This window comes from Camarhynchus parvulus, chromosome 3 (genome assembly GCF_901933205.1).
Source record: "Camarhynchus parvulus chromosome 3, STF_HiC, whole genome shotgun sequence".
Taxonomy (NCBI): domain Eukaryota; kingdom Metazoa; phylum Chordata; class Aves; order Passeriformes; family Thraupidae; genus Camarhynchus; species Camarhynchus parvulus.
The window spans coordinates 55,428,818-55,447,564 of record NC_044573.1 but is presented as its reverse complement, the minus strand read 5'-3'; the positions used below and the strand labels follow the sequence as shown (position 1 = coordinate 55,447,564).

The following is an 18,747-nucleotide window of genomic DNA, read 5'->3' as shown; positions in this document are numbered from 1 at the left end:
GAGTTGGATTTAAAACAAGAAGAACATCGAAACAAAGTTATCCAAAACACTTGGAAAGGAACTTGCCTTGGTTTAAAATCATACAAGCTGGAGAGAACAAGCCTATCTGTGGCTTGTCTAATCAGGGAGCAGGATACTCACTGGTAATGATTGTTACTTAGTGCATTGAATGACACATTTGATACTTTCATGTTTAACATAAAGGTATGTGTGCAGCTGGAACACTCACTGATTAATTTGGGAGACTTCTCCAAAGATGTCACAATGACAGAATTTGTCCTGTCAGTTGGATAAAAGGAGATGTAGTTGCTGTCCCACAGTCACCAGGTTGTGGCTTCCTGAAGCATTCACTGTCTGTCTGAGAAGGATGTGATAGGGAGCACATCCATGCTCATCCCACACATCTGCCCAGCCCAGCCAGCTCAGAAAGGAGGCACTGCCCTCACCTGCCCTTACCTGCACAGCCAGCTCTCAGGTGAACACAAAGAGCACAGGTGACCCAGTCCTGTTCCTTCTCTCCAGTGATCAGATTGGAGTCTGCCAGTACAGTATGGTGCACACAATACACGGGTCACTGCTGCTGCTGCTGGCCCCAGGTCCTCAGTCTATGCAGGAGCAGCCCCAGGGCTTCTGTCCTGCTCCAGCTCATGGCACCAGGGTCCACAAGCCCCTGAGGACTGCAGCTCACTACAGCTGCTGGGCACAGCCCTTTCTTTGCACTCTCTGTCCTCCTAGTACAGAGCAGAGAGCACACCCACACAAAAGGCAGTCAGAAACCAGATTTAATATTAATAGAGAGGTCCTCAAGCACATAGCTCAGTTAGTCAGACTACTGGCCAGACACCTTTACACACAACTGACCCCTTCTCCCTCTATTCTCTCATGTTCTTTCCACGCTTACACCTTTTCAATCCACCTTGATTGCTCCCTTTTCCCATCTTTGCTCCTTCCACTAAACAATCTTTAGACATTCCCAGTATCCTCTTTGAAAATCCCATCATAAGGTTCACACAGTCCCAAAATCTGCTTTTTCATACATCCCATAGAGTCCTGTGCTGCTGTAGGCAATCACTTCCTTTCATTTGCAAAGGTTTTGATCAAAGAGTTTCCCTATTGACCCATCTTGGTGCATTTCACACCAAGCACAATGGTCTTATCTTCCCCTTGGATTGTCATAGGAAACAGGCTCAGGGTGCTCTAATTTTCACTGATTAGGTTTTTCCAGTGATTACCCTACAGAGGGTTCCTCCACCTATCATTGTTCCTCTGATCCTTGCTTGGGCTTTGGGGCTAATTTGCTTAGCCCTTAGATAACCTAACAAAGGATAGTGTGGTCCAAGTTTCAATCCTATGCCTGCCAGAGTTAGGGACTCTTTTTCCATGCCTTGGAGACTGTTGTTGCAGTTGTCTGCAAGGTAACAATCCCAGCATTGTGAGCTGGATGTGAGCTGTCAAGAGGAGCTTGGACCCCTGGCAGCACTGGAGGTGCTGGGGTACCACTGTGCTGGCAGAACATTTGGAAGGACATATTGCCAAGGAGGTTATACAAATGATTTCTCAGGGCCTTCCTGGCTATCCAAATGTGGGTGGGTTTAAATCTGAGCAGCCAAACAGACTTCTCTGGCTCCAAGGAAGCCCTTGTCAAGTTTCAGATCCTGTGCCCATGCTATTTAAGTTTCTTTAGAAAATGTTCAAATGCTATTTTTTTACAACAGAACCTTAGCTTCATTCTTTTAAATGGCTGGAAGTTCCTGTTTTGATTCTTCTCTCCAGAAAAAAGTTCAGCCTGAGGTAGATATGCCCTACGGTCATCTTTCATTCTCTCTTCTCCTTGATATGCACCCTGTATCTGTTGCACCCATTTTATTTTTTCTTTCCACCTCCCCTGCTGTTTTACAAAATGTCAGTAGTCCAGCCAACCCATATCAGTACTAACCCCTGCCCTGATAGAATGGATGGAAATGTGTTGGGAATATTAGTGCTGCAGCGTGTAGTCAAGGCATTTTGCCCATACAGCAGTTTTACAGCTGAAAAGTGGACAATATATAAGCCTTTCTAAGTTTGTCTCTACTGAGATTCTCTGAAAACTGTGGCTATCATCTTATAGGGTTCGTGTAATAAAATGGGGAAAAAAATTCTTTGAGAAATAAATGTTACAGTTTTCCTCACTGGACACTTGTGTTAGAGGGATCGTGCATTAACCTTGGACAAGGCTCATCCTAAAGGTCTGGTGTTACTCTCCACTGTGTAGCTTACAATCTGGTGGTACAAGTGAGTAAAAAGGATTGCTAGGGGTGGACCCTGCCTGTAAAGAAAATCAGATTGATTCCCACTTTAATGTCTTTCCCAGACACATCATTTCGTGCTGTGTTGCATAAGCAGCATGAGCACAAAGGGAATGAATCACATCTTTACATCAACTTAGTATCCTGTAACTTCACACAAGTACTCTAAGCCTCAAAAATACAGTGAAGGGATTTTATAAAAACATATAAAGATTTTTAAATACTGTAAAAAAGTACATTCAGGCCAACAAAAACAGAAAAGTGTAAAGTTCAGGCTTCTGTTTCATCCTTACTGTGCAAAGGATGGAGACTGAAGCAGCTGGAAGTAGGAGAGTGAAACAGCAATGCTGCCACTTTTACACTATGTAGGTCAATTGGTTACTAGGCTCACAGAGAAGTGAAGGAAAGCCACCTCTCCCAAATAAGCCTGCCCTATTTTTTTTTTTTGGGGTTGTAACAATTTTGAGGTGTGATTTCTGCTGTTCAAAGGGGTAAAATTAAGAAATTTAAGGAAGATAGGAAGCAGTAAAATGGGATTCAGACAAATTATTTGCCCCCTCATTGTGCCTAAAGGGGATGTAAGTGAAAGGACATAGTTCCATCCCTTATCTGATTGTCAGACTTGTCCAGTTACTTGAATAATATTAAGTCCTGATTGCCTCAAGTTCCCCAGGATTTACTGTGGTTGGGGTTTTTTTTTTCTGTTTTCTTTCCCTTTTGGAAGGTCAAAGAGGGGAAACACTGCTTAAAACCACTGCCACTTCATTCATATACCTGTCTGTCTTTATGAGATTGCTCTACAGTTCCCTTTACTCCACATCTCCATTTAATCCTGTGATGTCTATGCACCTTGTTTTCCTGTTGGAAAACTTCATCAGAATTTGTGTCCAGAACTAGCTATAATTAGAAAAATTTCCAACAGCAAAGACCACTGTAGCTGTAACAGATTCATTCAATATTTTGATCTTCTGTTAGAAAACAACACCCAGGGTATTAAAAAAAAAAAAACAAACAAAACTTCAAACCCTTATATGTAAAACTGGTTTATATCCTTTCTATCTAGTTAGAACAAACTTTGACAGTAAACTATCTTATTAGTGTGCAGTCAGACATGTACTTAGAGGATAGCCCATGTCAAGTGGGCTCTCTTTGTTTCATTTTTTTTCCAAATGCATTCATCTCTGTAGTGCTTTATGTAATTTCCAAATATATCTTTGAAAACAAAAGCTTCCTTGAAGGATGTTTACAAATGTGTATAGTGTGAAAAGAACACTAGAAGAAAGTATTTTCTGGATCTGTCAAATGCTGGTTAAAAGTTGAGAATCAGATGGTTTTTTCTGAAGTATCTTTATACATTTTTACCATCTTGTCCAGTGAAACCTGAGCATGTGCCAGATGAGCAATTTTAGACATTGGACACAACACAGTTGTGTGAGTTCAGGATTCAGGCTCTGCTCCTGTTCAGTATCATAGCAAGCCAGTCTAATTAGAAGACTGTGCTAATTTTATTCCTTGAAGCATCTAATTTGGTCTCTTTAAACTTCCTTGAGTGTCATTCTATGACATACTCTTCTTTACTCCAGTTTTAGATGGCTTTTTGGGTTCTCTTTATTTGTTTCTCTAAGCAGGCTTTTTTTTTTTTATCCTAATGGCTGCTGCTTGTAGTTTGATATTTTTTTATTCTTGATTATAGAAAGGATTTGTTTGAGATGAACAAATATTTTTGGGAGCTTGAAATGAGAACAGAATACCTCATATATGGTTTTGGGAGTGTGTATGTGTGGCAGTCATTTCATGGATCAAATACAAGACATGACCTATGACAAGTAAATCCTGCACCATCTCCACTGTAAAAGTGTAAGAAAAGGACAGAAACACCGTACCCTGAAATACTTACAGTATTAGGAATTGCACAGGTCAGGGGGATTGATTCAGGAGCAAGGATGAGTTTTCATATCATAGACTTCAGAGTTTATAACATAGCTTAAAATATTATTGGCAGTAATTGAAGTAAATTCTATGGTATTGTGTGGTTTTAGTATGGATTTTTGCCCCCTCTGCACAATAATCTCTATTAAGTTACTGTTGGGTTGGTTTCTTGCAGAGTGTTTCTCTTCAGTGTTTGAAAGATGGGTTTGTTTAAAAGGCCTCCTGAACTCTTTGTGAAATCATCTGTGGCGGTTTATTTTAATATATATTCTTGCTACATATGGAAAATATCAAAATATCAATCCTCTTATCACTGTTGACTTCCCTTCTGGGTTCAGTTTTCTTGAAGTATGGGTCTTTAAGTTGCAGCAGAAAGCTATTACTCAAAATAAAGTTGACTGAACCATTAAAAGTAAGTTTAGATAAGTAGGGGGAGGAAAGGAGAGGATGGAAATGCATCCCGTTCCCAAATTTCTCTGGCTCCAGCGCCTGTTCTTGATCAGGAGAAGGGGGAAGCTGTGTTCCTCACTAATGCATGCCTGCTGAGTGGCCTGCCTTCACTGTCCTGTCTCCTCTCTTCTGCTGGGGTGAGCTCTCCCTTGACTTAGAGCAGCCCTCCTCAGCCTGGGATGGAAACATAGGTCTGAGGAAGGCAGGCATTAGGTTTTTAAGAGATATGTTGTTCCTTCCTGCAAGCAGCTGGAGTGGAGTGGGCACTGGGGAGATGGAAGAAAGGGGAAGGACAGGCATTTGGCATGAGGCAGGATCAGCACATCTGGCTGGTCAGTGAGTTGGCACCGTCCCCTTAAAAAAATGACATGGTAACCTGACAAATATTATTGAAGAGCCTCAAATCACCAGATTTATGCTGCACTGGAAAACTAAATTGGAGACTCTAAAGGTCACAAATGGGAGGGAAGAGAAAGGGTTGTTCCAGCCTTCCAAATTTGTCAGATGACAACTTTTTGTGACAGTGCTATGCCTTTAGGTAATATCATGACAAATGAAAATATTTCCAGGTTATACAGTGAAAGTTGATTGCACGAATATGTTGGCAGAGTGCAGTGCATTGCCTGGCCAGCCTGCAGAACAAAGGAGAGCTTTCTCAGCTTGGGACCGTCCACTGGGAGCAAAGTTGAGTAGCAGCACTTCTCAGAGAGGCATTCAAGCAGTGAGCAGCCTCAGCCCTGGTATTTTTTTTCCCCTGCTGGGAGCATAATAATAGTTTGGGCAAATCTGGAGCATCTGAGTCTGGAGTTTTGTCTGGCCTGCCTCTGTTCTGCTGTGGCAGTGTGGTGTGGGCTGTCACTTATCTCATTCCCTCCAGTCTTTGCTTCAGCTGTCACAGACAATGGGTCACTCAGAGGGGTCTAAGGGCAGCACCAAAACAGAGAAAACTGCCAGCAGCTGTTCTCTGTGCATTATTTGCTCTTCCATCCATGGCCTCCCAAGGCAAGAATGAGCTGTGAGTGATGGAGGAGGAAGAGCCCCATCAGTGGAGGAGAAGGCTCCTTGGTGCATGTGCTGCAAGAGGAGGAGCAGCTCAAAGAGGAAGGCACAGTCAGGAAAGGTTCACGTGGCCTGTGTTTGAGGATACCAACCTCCAGGAGAACATCCCAAGGCAGAGTGTTTCTTATTGTTTGTAAACAGGAGTATTTTCTGTTTCCTCTACTAATACCATGGAGTTGCTAAGCCGTGAAACCCATCCATTGTGTATCTTATGTCAGAGCAGCCCAACATACCTCTGCTCATTTGTCTAGGAAGCAAATAGCTTCTGTGTTGTTCTCTATACAGCATGGAGTTCAGTCATGTGTGGACCTAATGGAAAGTCCTTAGGTACTGCTGGGGTGGGAATAAATAAAATGGTCCTTACTGAAACTTTTCCTGGTAATTGATGGTGATCATTTCTCATCCTGAAATGCAGGCTGTGCTGCCCTGCACCGTATGCTGGGCTTTAAACTATTTCCCCCCTCCCCTCTACTGCCAGTAAGACATCTAGCAATGAAGCCACATTAAAGAGGAATTCCATAGGTCTGTACCACCCACTCCTCCCACTCCCATCAAAGAGATTTCTGTGGAGTCTGGACACTTGTTTCACTGAACTGCGTGTTCTAGGGTTGGAAGCTGTCTTTCTGACACTCCATGTCTTAATTTGTGGATGCAGGCTCTTGATAGCCCTGTACTTTCATGTTTGTTTTCATTATTTCCCTAGTCTTTGCATAGAACAATTTGCTTACGCGCAGCTGGGATTTCAAAGTTGGGGAAATGGAAAATAAATCTCTAAGGCCACAGGCTTAGGTGTTGATTCACAAACTCTTTAGCTTGACTGAAAATGCTTTTCCACTAATTAAAAAAACCAACTCTTGTCCTGTGCCAGCAAAGGAAGAGAAGTGCTAAAGACTTGGAAATCCTTTTTGTCAGCCACAGATCTTCTGGAACCAGAATATACAGATACTTTATTAAATGTGTTTTTATTTTATCCAAGGGAAAAGCTAGAAGTAGGAGTTCGAATGTGCAGAGTCAGCTATTGTTTTAGCACTGCACTCTGTCACCCCACACAGCATCTTCAGCCATACTCCCATCATGTTTTCATTTGGCAGCCTTCCCAAGAAGAGGAATGAGTGATGTCTGCATACTGTTTCACTTAGCCAACCAGTGATTCTTCTTTATTGCTTTCAGTGAATGTGTAAGTTTAAAAAAAGTGCCACTGCCTTACATTTCAAATTATAATAAGAACTTCTGCTAAAACACAAACAGCTTAGTAACAGTGGGCCCAGAGGTTCTCACCTTATAATTAAACTGGTGATGTCATAATTAAAAATTGGCATTGATGCTAAAGTGAATGTTTAAGGTACTTGAAGTATTAAATGTGTAAGTTACAAGTAAATAGTACTTTTGTATACTTTCGGTTAAATGCATTTTTTTTTCAACAGAATCATAGTTTTGTTGGAGAATAAAGTAGTTTTAAGTATGTATGTTGTATAACTGGGAAGGGGTCCTGTCAGACAGTGCTACACTGATGGGTATTCACTTATGGTACTCAATTTAAACTAGACCAGGACTTCTCTTGGAAGTGGGACTTACCTGCAACCTAGTGGAATGTAGTATGACTAGGGACTCACTGCTGTTGTCTCTGGCTTTACAGAGATATGTTCTGTTGGTGAGGAAGTCAGGAGGATGTTTAAAAGCAGAAGAAATTAAGGAGGAAAGGAATAAGGGTTGTTTTCAGCAGTCTCAGGGACTGGCTGTGGGGAGTTAAAAAGATTAACTCCTTTCTCCAATAGGTGAAGAGCTTAAAAAGTCAGGTGTCCAAATTAGGATGCAAAAATGGAAATCTTGAGCATAGTCTCAGACCAGATGCCTGGTAATATGCATGCTTTGTTTCACTTAATACTGACTTCTGGCAGCAAGACTGATTTCAGGAATCCGAGCCAAGGTGTATGTCCCTGCCCCAACTTGCTTTTTCTGCTGGTACCTTTCAGTGCTCAGATTTGAACAGTTTGAGCAATTCTTCCTGCTTCACACGGGCTTTGCCTTTAAGATAAGGTGGATGTGTGAACTGATATGGGTTGCAATAGGGTTTTTTCCCTGGGCTATGTTTTAGCCTGGCTGACTGTCTCTGGTATGTGCAGCTGCACAAACAGCAGTGCTGCCTCAGTTGCACTGGCACTTGGGTGAGTGTGAGCAGCAGGGGAAACAAGGGTGAAAGGAAGATCTATTGTAGCTGGTCTGCTGTCCATGGAAATCCTTATCAAGCCATGCATGAAAAACAGATAATCTGAAGTCAGCTGTTAGAAGTGAAGGAAGAGATGAAGAGATTAAGGAAATATGAGAAAAGGTTAGCAGAAATTAAGCACTATTAAATTATGTTTTAGTGAAAACATTGCTGTCGCTAGTAAGGGAAGAAAGATTTTGTAATAAGCAGCACCACTTGGCACTAATATCATGTGTTGCAAGTGAGATGGACTGGAAGTGGCAGTATGGCTGGATGATAACACTGGTATGATTCAGTGTAGATAATCAAAACAATCCTGGGAATGACAGGCTCTCTCAGGTGCAGCACCTTTATCAGTGCTGATTTCATGGTTTAATCATTCTCTATCAAGTAATGAAATGTACAGCTACATAGATAGTGTGTTTATGAAAGCAGTTTGTGCTTTAGCAGTTGTTATGCTTTAGCCTAGGAGATAATCCCATTTATGGTGTGGGTGCTTGGCAGCCTCAGCAAGCGTGTGTGTTTGTGCTTGCCTGAAAAGCAGCATATGGCTTTGGTCGCTCTAAATGTGTGAGATTTCAGAAGTGAACATTCTCTCTGGCAGGAGTGGCAAGATTGGTTGTTTCTGAGAGAATCCTAATGAATTGTCTGCAGATATTTGTATTGTGTGGCCCTGAAGCATCTTCTGATATTCAATGTAAATTTACAGAAGTATTTTATGACACCATTTTCTCAGGAAGCTGAAACTGAATTTGGAACGAATTCTCTGAAACCGCCATAATTCCTTCTGCAGTGGTACTAATAGATAGTTGCATATCTATAAAAGTCAGGTTCTATCCAAATCTATAGTGTCTATTGTCTATCTCTCACCTAATCTTCACCTAAATGTACTTAGTTGTGCAACAGTCACAACTTTACATAAGGGAACTGAGAAGAGGGGTAGCTTTTATTGCTGATCATAAATCTTTCATGCTTTTGACACCCTGGACATTTTACAGCTTTCCTTCTCACCCTAGCTCTCCAGGTGGCAGAGGTGCTGTGGAATCAATTTGTTGTTGATAGGGGTGCATCAACACTCCCCATTTAGACTTTTAATCCTCCTTTCCTTAAGGCTCTTTTGGTGATGGCCTGCAAATTAGCACAGCTAAGGGTGCAGCACTGGAGTTTGCTATGGGAGTGAACAACCAGTTCAGGAAATTCCTAAGGCCATTGTAAAAAATTCTCAGACAACAAAAAAAGTGAGAGATGGTGTCCTGTTTCTGGCCTGCACAGGGTTAATTTTTGCAGCAGTATGAAGGGGGCAGGCCAGAAGGATATTCTATACAATGTCACATCATGGGGGCAAGGGAAAAGGAGTCGCTTCCTGGGAGAAGGAATTCCTGGAGGGTCTTGGTGGGGACACTGAACTGGAGAGTATCATTCCCAAATCACAGCAGACGTGAAATTACTCTTTTTTTCTAAGTATCTGAGATATCTGGTTTCTGCTGGCAGACATTTGACCAGAGTATATAAGGCACAAACAGGTAGTTCACAATTTTTTTTTTTCTAAATAAGTCTGATATCAGCTGGAGCAAAAATCCAGCATAAAATCCCCCAATGATTTAGTTACTTGTGCAGTAGGGGTTTAACTTTTCAGCCCCCTTCTCCATGTCAATTAGCATTGTTGCTACATATCGTGGATGTCTTTGCCCATCAGTGAGACTATTTTGATAGTGAAGTGCTGAATAATCAACAGTTCTGTTGAAAACCTAAAGCTAAACAAGTGTCTTGTAAATCCAGGCTTCTGCTATGCAAAATGCCTCTTGAACAAGTAGAATTTCTTTTCTGTTAAAATACCATTATGGCACTTTCAAGCAAAATTAATTTTTATTTCTCGCGCAAAACACTAGGTGTTTTTTAGTTTGGAAAGCATTTATTTAAATTAAAGTGAAGTTTCCCAGCAGTATTACTTGATAACTGAAACACGGGAAACTTTTTAGCTTGAAATGCTCTGATACACTGTGATTCTAAAAAGATAATGCCTTAAAAATCACAGTAAATACTAGGAAACAGGTGGATCCTTAGCATGGTGTAGTGTACTCCTTTCCCTACTCCTGAAACTTCAGGAAGGAAGCATATCTGAGAGTGTGCATGTGCATGGGCTGTGTTGATGTCCATAGCACATCTGTGCCTTCCTGCTGGTTTCTGTCTGAATTTGGCTCAGCCAAGACTCATGTTGCCTCTGCTGAGATTAAATAGGCTCAAACTCTCCTCTGACACCATGCGCACATTGCCTTACCTGTTTGTGTGAGCATGCCTGGCAAGAACATGACAGGCTCAGGAAACCACTTTTTTTTGCTATTCACACTCCCACAACCCCTTCCTCATTGGTGATTCCTCTGAGGTTACATTTGCAAAATTTGAGGTGTGGGTACTGACCCAGAAAGTATCTGAAATTCTGGTTAAAGAAAAAACAAACCAGGAAAAAACCACAAACCATAAATCCAAAGGGATATGGTTTGACTGTCCAGCTCAGACTCAGCCATGCAACACACTGCACATATCCCAGGAGAAGCAAAGTGCCACCACTGTCATTAAAGCATTCTCCTCTGATATTATCCAGAGCCCTGCTGGGTTTCTTTGGAAAATACAGCTGTGGTCATTGGAAGGGGGCTGAAGGCGCAGTAGTTACGCTGCTGTCAAATTAGTTTGAAATGTTTTGACACAAATGCAAGTTGAATCTAAATGTCCATCTCCATCTCAGTGAATTTACTGAGGTTTAAGCAGAAAGCTGTTAGTTTCCATGTTGGCCTGCTGACAACAAGGAATGGAATTCCTTTTGCATTTCCATTTGCCATTGCTGTTAGTCCTTTACTGCAAGCAAACAGCACCCAGAAGGCAAATTAACAGACATGTTTTGCATTTCTCCCACTGTGTTGAAAACTGCCATGGATATGAATGTACTTAATAATCACCCTGAGACAAATTTCATCTTGTGATGGCTGTCCATGACACTAAGTATTCCATTCAGCTTGCTGCTGCCAGGAATTTTACACAGGATATTTGCAATGTGCTATCTCCAGTCCTGATTAGATTTTCCTGCACTGCTTGGATTCCTGTAAAAAGCATGATGTTGGGAATGTGACATTATTCCACCCAATTAAGGTGCAGTAATTGTATCGTGAGCATGTTCAGAAAGTGCCTTGTGAAGCTTCTTTAAACCTGTCTTTGTAATTTCAGATCTGAGGGGGAATTTTATCTGAGCCTTCGTAGCTTTTAACTGCCTTACATTTAAGGTACTTGGAAGTCTGGAGAGATTCTTTTCTTGTGATACCTCTGTTACTGAAGTTCTTTAATAATGTAAGCTTTAATTTTTCTGAAATTTAATCATAAATACAAAAAAGATTGGCCTGACACAAACCTTTCAACTGATGTATCTTTGCAGAAAAAGAACTACTTCTAGACAGGTATTGCAAAAATGTGGTTAACTATGGAACTTCCTATAAGTGCATCAGATAGGGTTCATTATTCACAAATTAATTAATTTCTTGCCTTTGTTAGAATAAAATGATTCACTTCTATTTTGTGTCCTGGTGCTTTTTGTATTGCTTTTTGGATTGTATTTGTATTACCAAGTCTTCTTCCCCAGGTGATTATCTCTCTAGACTTTGTGTAGCACTTATTCCATGGGTGTTGTTAATTAAATATTCTACAAGTTACTGATGAGATATTCCCTTTAATATTGCACACATCTCTGGCCATCTGTAGTGAGCACAGAATTATCTGAAGTCGTGGTAAGATCCCTCCTCCATCATCCTGTTCCTATTGAAAGAAGTCAGAGAATGGCTTGTTTAAAATAGGCCAGAGGAGTCACAATTGCTGTCTCCTGGGTCATTAAAAACAAAAGGAAAGAGAAGGAGGAAATAGGAAAGAGTTGTTTACTCTAAATACACAAAAATGATGGCACAAAAAGTAAATGCCTGATCTGACCACAAAAACCTGTTTCTTGAAAATATGTTAAGGGTTTTATAACAGATTGAATGTGAGAGTCTGCCTCTGCCTTCAAATAGAAGCTGTGAAGGCAGAACTTGTTCAGTTTGAGCTGAATAACATGATGTGAATACTCTTGGAGACTGGGATTTAACTTAGTGACTTGGGGTTTCAAAATGAATTCTAGAATTCTTTCATATTATTTTTTTTAAGTGTCCAAAGTGCTTTACAATATCAAAGCTACAATTAAAAATATGCCTGTTAGAAAGGACAGGAGGTAAGAATAATAATAATGAAAGAAAATCACAATCAAAGGAGCAGTGATGAGGAATTCTCTGCTACAATTCCTTGCTTCTCAGGGGAACCTTCCCTGGCTGCCTCCTACCTTGCCTTGTCTACTCGTGTAGGTCATCTTTATTCTGAAACTCTTCTGTCTAGTGATCCCTGTTAACCCAGTGGAGATTGAGGTGTAGGTTATCTCTTCACTCTCATAACTAGATGGCAGTAATTTTCTCCCCCCACTTCAGGTGAGCATAAGCTTACATTGTCTACTCTGTAATGCACAAATTGTGCAGCTTCCAAATTTTGGAGTAGCTGAAATCACAGCTGTTAGCTCATGTACTTGTAGTATCATATCCGTCACCAGTGCTCCTTACTTGGTCTCATGCTTTAGCAAGCCTGTTTAACAGGGATGAATCTAAATGAGAGATTCAGAGACCTCACTCAGCAAACAAGATCCTAGTTTCTCTTGGCCATTGTTCATCCTTGTATTGTTTCCTTGTCTCTGCAGCTTCCTATTGTTGAGAAAATAAGGATCATTGCTCAGAAGGTGTATGGAGCTCAGGATATCGAGTTGTCTCCTGCCGCGCAGTCTCAAGTTGATCGTTACACCCGGCAGGTAAGAACACCAGGGAATGGGCAGGCAGGTCCCTGCTGGATGTGAGTCTTGGGAAACCTCAGGGTGTAACGTTCTCAGACTGGAGTGTTAAGTCAAGCTTTGCTGAAAGGCATGAGCTTACCCATGGTGGTGAACTGTGGAGGTCAGTATGGGTTGGTTTAGATTTGTAGAACATAATGGTTTTAACCTTGAAGGTGATCTCCTGTTAGGTATGAATGGAGTTCAGAATTCTTCTGAGATTGTCCATGAAACTGTACTTTCTGTGCAGTTTGGGTTACTCTCCTAATCCTGACAACTGCGTATCTGCAAATGTTGCTGCTAGCAAATGTAACCAATTTTAGCATGAGTGTTCATTTGTACCTGCAAAAAAGAGTGTGCAAACACAATAAGACCTGTGCACAGCTATGCACATTGACAATGAACATCCCAATATTTGTAAAATCTTTTGATTTCTTTCTGTTCCTATTACTTTCAAGGAGTTATGAGTACTAGAACATGAAATACATCACCTATCCTAAAGCATGTGAGAACATGTTACAGTTTGAAAAGTTTTGAGACCATGTGGAGAGGTGAATGTGTTTTTTGTAGTGGAATGGCTTCTGAACATAAATGTGGCTGGAACCTTTCTGTCAGAAAATAGAAACAATATGTCCAGGAAAAATTCCTGAGTAAACTTCAGCAGCTTGGTCAGACAAGCAGAAGTCCTTGGTCAGACAGGTGGACAGTCATCTTCCCTAAAATGAAAACTTCCTGAGAATTAATTTGATTTTTGTAAATGGAAAAGAAGGTTACTTAGTGTACTTGAAGCTAAATAATCCATGCCTTTTTTTTTCCTGCTGTGATTCTCTAATCCATTTTTTAGTCTAAGTGTTAGTATATTAGGAAATATTTTCACAATGTCGCCTAAAGAGTTGTCAGCACTGAGCAGCAGAGACAATTCCCTGAAGTGCCGCCTCTCCTTCTGCCTTCTGTTTGTAAAAGAATTGAATGGAAGAGTGAAAGGTGCCTGACTCAAGAGTAATCAATAACTTGGAGACAAATTATGGGCAGGGGGAGCTAATGAGGCACTTTTCCTGATTTTCTCCCACGTTTTCAGTAATTAACACTGACAGTAGTGAAGGGGGTGCCATCACCTCATGCAGGTTTTGTCTTGTTTAAAAACAAAGGAAAGCATCATGAGCACCATTTGTGTTTACCCTCATGAAGACATTAATACTATTAGAAAATTTTGGACTCTGAATCCTGGTCTCAAGTTGCTGTCTAACTGGGTCATTAGAGCCCAAAGGGAACTGCTGTAGGAGAGGTTTCTAGAAGATGCTGATAACAAAACTAAAACATAATGTGCCTTTACTGTGATTTTAAAAACATTTTTCTTTTCTTTCCCTTTTTTTTTTTTTTGTTAGGGATTTGGAAATCTTCCCATTTGCATGGCCAAAACTCACCTATCCCTCTCCCATCAGCCTGAGAGGAAGGGTGTTCCCACTGGTTTCATTTTGCCAATTAGCGATGTGCGAGCCAGCATTGGAGCTGGATTCATCTACCCTCTGGTAGGAACGGTGAGTGCAAAGCGTTCCACTCATTAACTCCCCTTTCACCCAGCTTGACAGGGAAGTGCATTTCCTGTTTGCCTCTAAAAATAATGTGTAGAACCATGTGAGTTCTTGCTTTTGTGTGATAATCTTGTCCTCAAATTTTATGGAGCTCCACGTTGATAGGAAAAGATAATCAAGAAAATGCAATGTCATATAAGAGCTTTGACTGTTGGATCTGAGAGAATGGCTCTTGCTGTTGTTTCTGTTGCTGTTGTTTTTAGGTTAGTCTACGGTGTTGAAGCACCCTAATGCTGCAGAAAAATGAATTTACTTGTCGTTGCCTTTTCTTATTCAAATTGCAGCCTGTAAATAACTAGTTAGATATTATTCTAAATTTTAAATCTTTTACCTATCATTACAAACCATTTCAATGCATTTAGATTAAAGGAATTGTGTTGGGGAATAGAGTATGCTTAAAATAATTGCTCTTCAGCTGATGAGCCTGATCTGCTCCCAGTCTTTATGAACATTACTAGTGGTGCTGTAAAAGTAAGTTATGGTGGGAAGGGGTAGATTTTTAACTGCAGAAGTAATAGTACATTCCTTCTCCTTTATTAGAGATTTAAACAATGAGGTGCTAAAAAGAGGCAGTCATCATCCTTTCTTCCTATCCATCCTTACAAGTACGGATTGAGATTAGGAAGCTCCTGATATTTCTTCCCTTGCAGGCCTTATCGAAATAGCTGAGAAGTGAGTTGGCTCATGCCTTCTGCCAACCACGCACATCTTAATCCAAACAGCAGTTGAACTGCATCTGACATCTCCTAGCTAGAGTTATTACTTACATGTAGCTGATTCATGGGATGGTGCTGGAGAAGGGATGCAAAAGCCATTGCATTTCCGGAAAGAGTACTCTCCCAATGTTATCTCATCTTCCCAGAGCACGGCCTGATTTCCTTGTGTAGCAGTACACTTAGGAAAGGTTGAAAGTTTCTAATCTATTGTTTTGAATTCCCTCCGAAACAATCAAGTGTTTGAAATGAGGAAGGAAGTACTTTCTGACCAGGAGGGTTCCTGGAGTTCAGGAAACTGTGTCACTTTAAGTCACTGGACTTGGGGATACGCTTTCCTTCTGCATGACCACATTATGCACATCCTCCAGAAGCAGAGCACAGCTGTGTATTTAAATTGTGTAAGACCAAATTCCAGTTACTGGTGACAGGGTTAAAATTTGTCAGAACTTCTAGTATCTCCTTCGTGGCCTGGATTCAAGTTTGCACTGCAAGTTGTGTGTCATGAAGTTATGAGGAGTGCATGTGAGTAATGGGCAGCAACTAATTCAAATACATGAGGGAGCATTTCTGTTGGATGTCAGAATGAAATATTCTTGGGTTGAGCTTTCTGAATGAGTCACACCCTGCATGCTTTGCTATAAACTAGCTGCAGTTCAGTGTCATAAATCCATAGAAACTGTCCATAGGAGCAGTATAAACCAAATCAGTTCAAGGATTACCTCTTTCTGTTACCATTTGGAAACCAAAAAATGAAGTTCTTTTGAAGGATATTTTGTATATGAGGTTTCTTTTTGGAGGAGAATTTAAAAAATACGTCTAAGTTAGTTAGCTTGACTTTGGTGAGAAGCAGTATTAGCCATGGAACTTCTCCCGTATCCTGAGCTGGGAAGGCAGTATAGCCTGTGTTATGTATTCCAAGAGAGTTTGTAGGCAAGGTATTGTATAAACATAAGATCCCCAAGAGGTAAAAATGTAAATACATGGACATCGATCATTGGTTGTTTGGAAAAATATTGCTAATGCTCAGGAATGTAATGCTCAGGAATGTGGGACAGAACACTTCTTGGAACCATCACAATTGCTACAAATCAGAATGAATGAATGAATTTGAATGTATTCCTAACGTCGTTAACACACAGTTCTTTCTTTAGAATTAAATTTATAGCAAGAGGTCCAACCTGCTGCCTTTCAAAGTGGAGAGTTGCGGGCATCATGAAACAAACTTTCATAGTGTAATTGCACCACGGTTTTTGAAACCACTTTTCTTATTTGTCGCCTTCAGATTTTTTGTGCATGTTGTTGTCAGCAACTATGTCTTAGGGTTAGTGTTACTTTTTAAGTTGTGCTAGAAGAAATATTTTTGATGTTTAGCTTCAAAACTGAAAGCCTTCCCTTGGTAGTTCTCTTTCTAATAAAGCTGAAAATCTGAAAATGTCTGCAAGAACAAAGCAAGTATAAAAGGGCATGTCCTGAAGGCTTAGAGTGGTTGGAAGTCACTGTTGTGAGTAGAGGGATTACAGAAATCCCTGCGACAGCCTATAGTGAAAAGATCCAGTCGTGACAGTGGAGTAGATTTCTTTATATAGGAAAAGAAGAAGCAGTACAAAATTTTTTCCCCTTCCACTGCTTGCTGGCTAATTGTATTAATAGAGATGTCCCTTAATACCTAAGCTGCTCAGAACCTTCTTACAGCTAAGGCTTTTCTGACGGCAGGAAAAAAAATGCTATTTTTCATTAAAGTTGTAGTGATAATTCTGATGCTAATTAAATGTCAAACACCATTCTCAAAGCATATTTTTTACCAGGCAAACTTCTCATATTCTGACGTGTCAGAATTATTTATCAGTAAAGCAGGTTGTTAAGAGTTCTGCTCCAATGTAGTTGGGGAAGAACATTACAAATGAGAGAGATAAGTACTGCTGAAAGATAATAAACTATCTGCAGTAACTAGCATTTGTGGTTTAGCCTTGTCACTAGCACATGCAAAGTAATGAGATTTGTATTTATCCCAGCTCTGATACACAGTGATTTTTTTAAACTAAATATTTAGCATGTTGTCTTCATATTCTCTAAGCAATATTTGGTTTGTGTTATGGTTGGCTCCAGTTCCCATACAGCATGGAAGTCTTTCCAGGAAAAATGAGCTGAGCCTTATCAGAGGAAATCAGCAGTGAAACAAGAGGTGCATTTAATTAACACTGGCACAGCTTTTATCCAAGTTCTCTGAGACCATGACCCAGAGGGCTACATCACTCTCACAGGTGGACTGTTGACATCATTGCTTGGCTTAACAGAGTGATGGCAGGAAAGCTGCTGGAGTATATGTAGGAAACCAGTGAGGTCATTCACTAGCAATGCTTGGGTGGGGAGTTATTAGATTTTTTGTAGTTTGTGTGTTTCTCTCCACACCCACCCAAAATGCCATAGCAGTTTGGTGCTTTCTCACATTCAGCCACATTTCCATTGTTCCTTTTCATGTGAGTTGCAAGAATGCAGGAAGGTCATAGAAATAAAACCTGTTGCCTTTTGCCTTTGGGAAGTGATGCTACCAAATCACTGCTGCAGGAAATAAATCAGTGTTTGAGTCACAGTGAGATTTTTAAGCATGTACTACTCTTCTCCAGCCATGCACTTTCATTTCAATGGGTTAAAATTACAGACATGGTCACTCTGAAAATATGTGGAGCCTTTGGAGTCATGGCCAGCTTCCAAATTCTCACAATGAACTGACATCCTTCAGATATCAACATATCTGAAGAAAGGTCAGCCTATTACAGAAATATTTTTCTCCTCGTAGAGAAAGAAGTTCAAGTCTCTGGAACTAGTGCTGAAACTATATCCCCTTGGAAAGAACTCTTGGGGTGACCCAGAGTAGTTTGAAATCAGTGCATGGGCGGAACAAAGCTCTAGCTCACTTGTGGGTGAGAGCCAGGGCTGCCCTGCCAAAATATTACCTGGATATTGTAAGAGGGAAAAGACCTCACAAGTAAATATTTTTATTAATACTTTGAGAAGGAAAATATTGTTCCCCGTTGAATTAATATCTTCTTTCTTAGTGCTTAAGAGATTATTGAGTTTGGAGAGTGTCTGTTGAACATAAGCTGGAGTCCAGGCCACCTGAAGTGAAATTGCAGGTTTTCAGTAGTGCATAATGCTCAGATTGCTTCCAAACTGTCCTTTTGTCACTTTTCTCAGGTGCTTTTATGGGACAGGTGAATAATAATTGTTTGATTGCTCAACTCATCCTGGTGATCTGTGTAACACCGGGTAGCATTTCAAAAGCAGAAATGATGGGGAGGTTTATATTTGCTTTGTAAAACATTTAGATTACAGTTCAATTTTGTATTGTTTACAAAGGATTTAAGCTCTTCTAGGTATTCGGACCACTCTTGGTCCAAAAAATGTCCCTGGGGATGTGGCATTTGGCAAGTGCCTTTGGTGTTGGATAGTTGCTGTGCTGTAGCAGTGCTCAGAACAGCTAGTTGTGAAAGCTGGGTGCTCACAGACTCTGTGGGCTGGTTTTGAGATAGCTGCAAGAAGTGTGTAAGCAGTGAGAGTAAAGGAAAGCCATGAAGTTCAACTCTTGTAGGAAAGTAGGTTAACAATTGTTTCGTTCTAAATTGAA

The 18,747-nt window shown here is 40.6% G+C and overlaps 1 protein-coding gene across 2 annotated transcripts in view; it reads left to right on the top strand.

Annotated features, from left to right (window-relative positions):
- MTHFD1L (methylenetetrahydrofolate dehydrogenase (NADP+ dependent) 1 like) overlaps positions 1–18,747 on the top strand; it is a 145,406-nt gene that overhangs the window by 82,534 nt on the left and 44,125 nt on the right. For both annotated transcript variants that reach the window (XM_030945820.1, XM_030945821.1), the window contains 2 exons: positions 12,689–12,796; positions 14,200–14,352. In XM_030945820.1, the coding sequence (XP_030801680.1) occupies positions 12,689–12,796; positions 14,200–14,352 (261 nt within the window). The remainder of the gene's footprint in view (positions 1–12,688; positions 12,797–14,199; positions 14,353–18,747) is intronic.